Source organism: Buceros rhinoceros, unplaced genomic scaffold (assembly GCF_000710305.1).
Source record: "Buceros rhinoceros silvestris isolate BGI_N320 unplaced genomic scaffold, ASM71030v1 scaffold23116, whole genome shotgun sequence".
In the NCBI taxonomy this organism is placed as follows: Eukaryota; Metazoa; Chordata; class Aves; order Bucerotiformes; family Bucerotidae; genus Buceros; species Buceros rhinoceros.
The window spans coordinates 4,609-9,372 of record NW_010419601.1 but is presented as its reverse complement, the minus strand read 5'-3'; the positions used below and the strand labels follow the sequence as shown (position 1 = coordinate 9,372).

Sequence of the window (4,764 nt, the reverse complement as noted above, 5' to 3'; positions counted from 1 at the left end):
CAGCCCCCGGCTCTGGGGGGGACCTGCCTGGCTCGGTCCCCTTCACAGACCGTGAAGCTGGGATACACTGTCCATGGGTCCTCACCTGCATGCTCATGTCCCCTGCTGCAAAGCCCTGCACCCCCAGCCCCCGGCTCTGGGGGGGACCTGCCTGGCTCGGTCCCCTTCACAGACCGTGAAGCTGGGATACACTGTCCATGGGTCCTCACCTGCATGCTCATGTCCCCTGCTGCAAAGCCCTGCACCCCTCCCTGCGCGCCCCCCTGGCACTCCTTACGCTTTGATGTTTTGGGAGTTACTCTGGACTTCATCCACTGTTGTCACAAACTGGAGGCGAACGCGGTAGCTCTGATCCACTGTGTAGATCTGCGTGGGGAGAGCAGGGGTGAGCAGGGCTGGGCAAGGCGTGGGGTGTCCCTGGACAGGGAGACGGGGGTGACACTCACATTCAGCACGGTCTGTGCGGTGTGCTCTGGCGCCTCGCCATCCCGAGCCTCCACCGTCACCTGGTACTGCCCCTTCAGCGAGACATCGAGGTTGCTGGCCACCCTGTGAGGAGGGGGACATCAGCGATCTCATGGGACATCCCTGGGAGGGCACCGCCATCCCCCAAGCTCCACCCTGCCACCATGCCCAGGGCAGGACCTTTGTCCCCTTGCCAGCCTGTGCTGGCAGGAGCTGAGCCACACTCCCCCTCCCCGGCCCAGACCCATGGCCTCACTGGATGCTCCCGACGTAGCTGTCCTGCTCGAGTGTTGTCTCCACCTTGAAGAGGTTCTTGAAGGGCCGGCTGGCACCGTTGTCCTCCACGAGCACCACGCTGACAATGGAGAAGGTGATGGTTCCCCTCGCCCCCGAGTCAGCATCTGTGGCCTGCAGGGAAAAGCGGGGTAGGAGCACAGACAGGAACGGTCGCCGCTTGCCCACAGGAGGGATGGGCAAGCCGGGCTCCAGAGACTGACAGACACACGCACGCAGCTCCTCACCTTCACAGTAGCCACTTGCAGGTCCACAGGAGAGATTTCAGGGACAACCACTGCCGGGGACAGACAGCCAGACAGCACTGTCATGCTGGGGCGCAGCCAGGCTTGCTGCAGACCCTGTGCCCGCACAGCCCCAGGGCTCAGCAGAGCTCCAAGCATCCCCCCACTGCCCTCAGCCCCACTGCCTTCATGGGAATGATCGAGTAACCCCAGCCTGGCCCCTGCACTCTTGCAGCCCTGCCCTGGCTGAAGTAAAGTCCTCACCACCAAGGAGCGTGGCAGAGCATGTGTGGGTGGAGAGGAGCCCACAGGACACACCAGCCCTGGCTGCTCACCAAAGGTCGCTGAGATGGACTGGAAGATTGGTGCGTTGTCATTCACATCGGTGATGAGGATCCTCAGGGTTCCTGCAAATGCCCCAAAAGCAGAGTGCTGGTCACTGACACAGCAGCCCTGCAGCACCCTCCCCTGCTTCCCCTGGGCATCCCGTCCTCCCAGCAGGCTCAGGTCCCTGTGGCAGGTACCGAAAGAGCTGGGGGCACCCTCCCTCCGTTGCCAAACCACCCGACTCCCACCCTGCTCCCCACAGCTTAGCCTGGGAGGTGGAGGAGGCAGGTGCCACCTCCCGCTGTGGCCAGAGGCAGTGGACGGAGCGGGGAGTGGGTGTCATACCATTCTGGCTGTAGCGGTTGCCCTTCTCGGTGTACAGGTCTTCAGCCCGCAGCGTGAGCACCACGCTGTCGCACAGCTCATAGTCAATGTCCGAGCTGTTCACCAGCACCGAGCCGTTGGGTGCCAGCACGAACCAGTCCCAGCACACCTCCCCAGCGCTGCTCCCGTCCTTGAAGCAGGAGACCGCCAGCTCCTCGAAGACCAACGAGTGGTTCGTGTCTAGGTCGGAAGCGACCAGCGTGCAGACCAGACCCTGCTGCGTGCCGTTCTCTCTGACTTCCACATCCTTCAGTGAGTCAGGCAGGATGGTGGGGGGCTCGTCATTGATGTCCAGGATGTGGACCGTCACTGAGACCTTGGCAGTGTCCCCCACATTGTCTGCAGCTGTGTTTTCTGCCAGCACCACCAAGGAGAAGAACTTCTGCTGCAGGGTGTCGTAGTCCAGGGATATATCAGAGTCCACAGACAGCTCCCCTCTATAGTACCCTGGCACCACCTTGGACGAGTGGATCAAAAAGTTGCTGGAGCCATTGGCCCTCTGAAGCAGGAAGGAAATGCGGGAATTGATCTCTGTCCGGTCCGCGTCTGTGGCCTCCACCTTACCCACAGTGGACCCTGCAAGTGGAGACAGACACTCAGCGGCCAGCTGGCACCGGCTCCGGGACAGCACTGGTCCCACAAGCCTGGCCATGCAACTTCTACCTGGAGAGTCCTCAAAAACGGAGAAGTTATAGGACTCTTTGAGGAAAACGGGGGCGTTGTCGTTTATGTCCTGCAGGAGACAAAGATCATGGTTGTAGCTGCTCCAGGGAACAGGGTTCCCCAAAGCAGGCTGAGGGCAAGAGTGTGGACACCTGCCTGCCCGCAGGCAGGAGGCACACAAGTCCTCTCCTGCCTCCCTGCAGCAGCTATTCCCTCTGCACCCACAGAGAGCCTGGGGACATGGTGCCCCTGCCACAGCCAGGGATCCCACATCCCCTCCCTGCCCACCCATCCTAGCTCCAATCCCGGCCTGTCCCAGTACGTCTCCGCTTGTGCCCGGGGCTCACCCCCACTGTGATGGTGACGTTCACCAAGGTGCTTTGCTGTGGCACGCCATGGTCGTACACCTCCACTGTCACCACCATCTGCCCCTGCTCGTCTTCCAAGTCCTCACGGTCCAGTGGCTCCTTGCTGTGCATCTCTCCTGTGGTCACATTGATGGTGAAGTTGCTGCTGAATGGCCCTGGCACGATCTTGAAGCCCAGTTCACTGTTGGGGGTGCCAGGCTGATCGTTGTCGATGGCCTGAAAAGGTCAGGGGTTGGAATGGGGCTGTCCAGCACCTCGGGGACAGTCCCCAGTCCTCTCCAACAGACCCCATCCCCTCCATCCCCATCAGTGCATACCTGGATCTGCACACTGACATTCTGCCCCTCTTCCACCGAGATGAAGTAGGAGCCGGTGATGACGGGTGCCATGTCATTCTCATCCAGCACGGTGATCTCCAGCACCGTGGTGCCCACCAGGCCACCCCCATCCGTGGCCTGGAGGTTGGCATAGTAGATGGAACGAGTCTCCCGGTCCAGCAATTTCCCATTCTGCACCAGCACTGCCCCGGTTGTGTCATTCACCGTGAAGGTTTCACGTCTGCGGCACAGACAGAGCCATCACTGGGGCTCAGGCCTGAAGCCCCCGCACCAGGATGATGCCCTGGTCATGGCCGGCCGGCCCCTACGTACATGTTCTCTGGGAGCAGCTGGTATGTGATCTGGCCCAGGATACCACTGTCTGGATCGTAGGCCTAAAAGAGAGAAGGAAGCATCTGGTTCATCTGCCTCAGCCCCCCAGGCAGTGATGACTCTGGGGCACTGGCTGCTGGCAGTGAGCATGCCAAAAATGTGGCCCTGATGGACACAGGGTCTCCCACCCTGCGTGCCCGTGAGCACCATCTCCTTCCCGTGTGCATGGGAAGACCAGTGCCCTCAAGGCAAGCTGCACTGGCGGTGCCAGGTGTGCCTGGTGCCCTGCCTGGGGGACGTAAGCTGCTTCCACTCCCTGCCCAGTGCCTGACCGTGATGTTTGAGGACAAGATGGTGCCATCAGGACTGTTCTCCATCACAGACAGGTTGTAGGTGCTCTGGGGGAACTCAGGGATGTGGTCATTGATGTCAATCAGGTCGATGGTCACAGTGGCTGTGGAGCAGCAGTTTGTGGGGTTCCCTGTGTCATTAGCAATGATCTGCAGGACGGAGAAAGAGAGTGTCTGTCATGGGTCCCCAAACATGAGAAAGAGATGTGTCACGCTCCAGCCCAGCTCCCCTGCACCAAACAAGCTGCCAGGGCAAAGCTGTATTCTCCTTTGGCTTCTGAACCTTGCAGGAGAAGGGCTGTGTCCCTGCTGTGACTCGGCACATGCAGGGAGCAGGGACTGTCCCCACAGGACAAGCAAGCCGTCCCTACAGGTCCCACCTGCACCACCATGACATGGCTTATCTCGTAGTCCACAGCGGACGGTTGTTGCACCAGGAGCTGGACCTCCCCTGTGCCAACGATCTTTGTAGGGGAGACAGTAAAGGCACTGGCGTCTGGACCCTGCAGGTACAGCTCATAGCTGCTGTTGATGCCCTGCCAGGGAGAGAGATGCAGGAGTGAGGGTGGGTGGTGTAGCAAGGACAGACACCTGCAGCCTGGCCCCCTGGACAGGCTCCTACCTTGTCTGGGTCATGGGCAACAATGCTGAGGTTGGCCACGGGCAGCCTGAAGGAGGAGTGCTCTATGATGCTGCCCCTGAAGTTGTTCTGGGCACTGGTGGAGAAGTCGCAGCTGGAGATGGAGCAGTTGTAGAACTGGGGCTTGTTGTCATTGACATCAGTCACCACAACTGTCACCAGTGTGCTGGCCTTGGCCTCCTTGCCATAGATGTTCAGGTGCTTCTCAAGCGCCTGGGCAGGAGGAGAGAGCGGGTAGGAAGGGCCCAGGGAGAGAAAGAGGATGGGGTTCCCCTTACTGCCTCCTACTCACCATGACTTCCAGCAGCACCTCCTCGCTCGGCAGCTGCTCACGATCCAGGGGCCCACTCACAGTGATGGTGCCCGTCGTGGCATTGATAGCAAAGGGGACGCTGGCAT

The 4,764-nt window shown here is 60.6% G+C and overlaps 1 protein-coding gene across 1 annotated transcript in view; it reads right to left on the bottom strand.

Annotated features, from left to right (window-relative positions):
* LOC104495962 (cadherin-related family member 2-like) overlaps positions 1–4,764 on the bottom strand; it is a gene marked incomplete at its 3' end in the record, with an annotated part of 9,172 nt that overhangs the window by 1,026 nt on the left and 3,382 nt on the right. Inside the window, exons 10-23 of the mRNA XM_010139016.1 lie at positions 4,658–4,757; positions 4,348–4,578; positions 4,106–4,261; positions 3,708–3,875; positions 3,376–3,437; positions 3,043–3,283; positions 2,705–2,941; positions 2,358–2,427; positions 1,656–2,270; positions 1,319–1,390; positions 987–1,036; positions 722–873; positions 447–549; positions 278–366 (exon numbers count right to left, since the gene is read on the bottom strand). Of these exons, the coding sequence (XP_010137318.1) occupies positions 278–366; positions 447–549; positions 722–873; positions 987–1,036; positions 1,319–1,390; positions 1,656–2,270; positions 2,358–2,427; positions 2,705–2,941; positions 3,043–3,283; positions 3,376–3,437; positions 3,708–3,875; positions 4,106–4,261; positions 4,348–4,578; positions 4,658–4,757 (2,346 nt within the window). The remainder of the gene's footprint in view (positions 1–277; positions 367–446; positions 550–721; positions 874–986; positions 1,037–1,318; positions 1,391–1,655; positions 2,271–2,357; positions 2,428–2,704; positions 2,942–3,042; positions 3,284–3,375; positions 3,438–3,707; positions 3,876–4,105; positions 4,262–4,347; positions 4,579–4,657; positions 4,758–4,764) is intronic.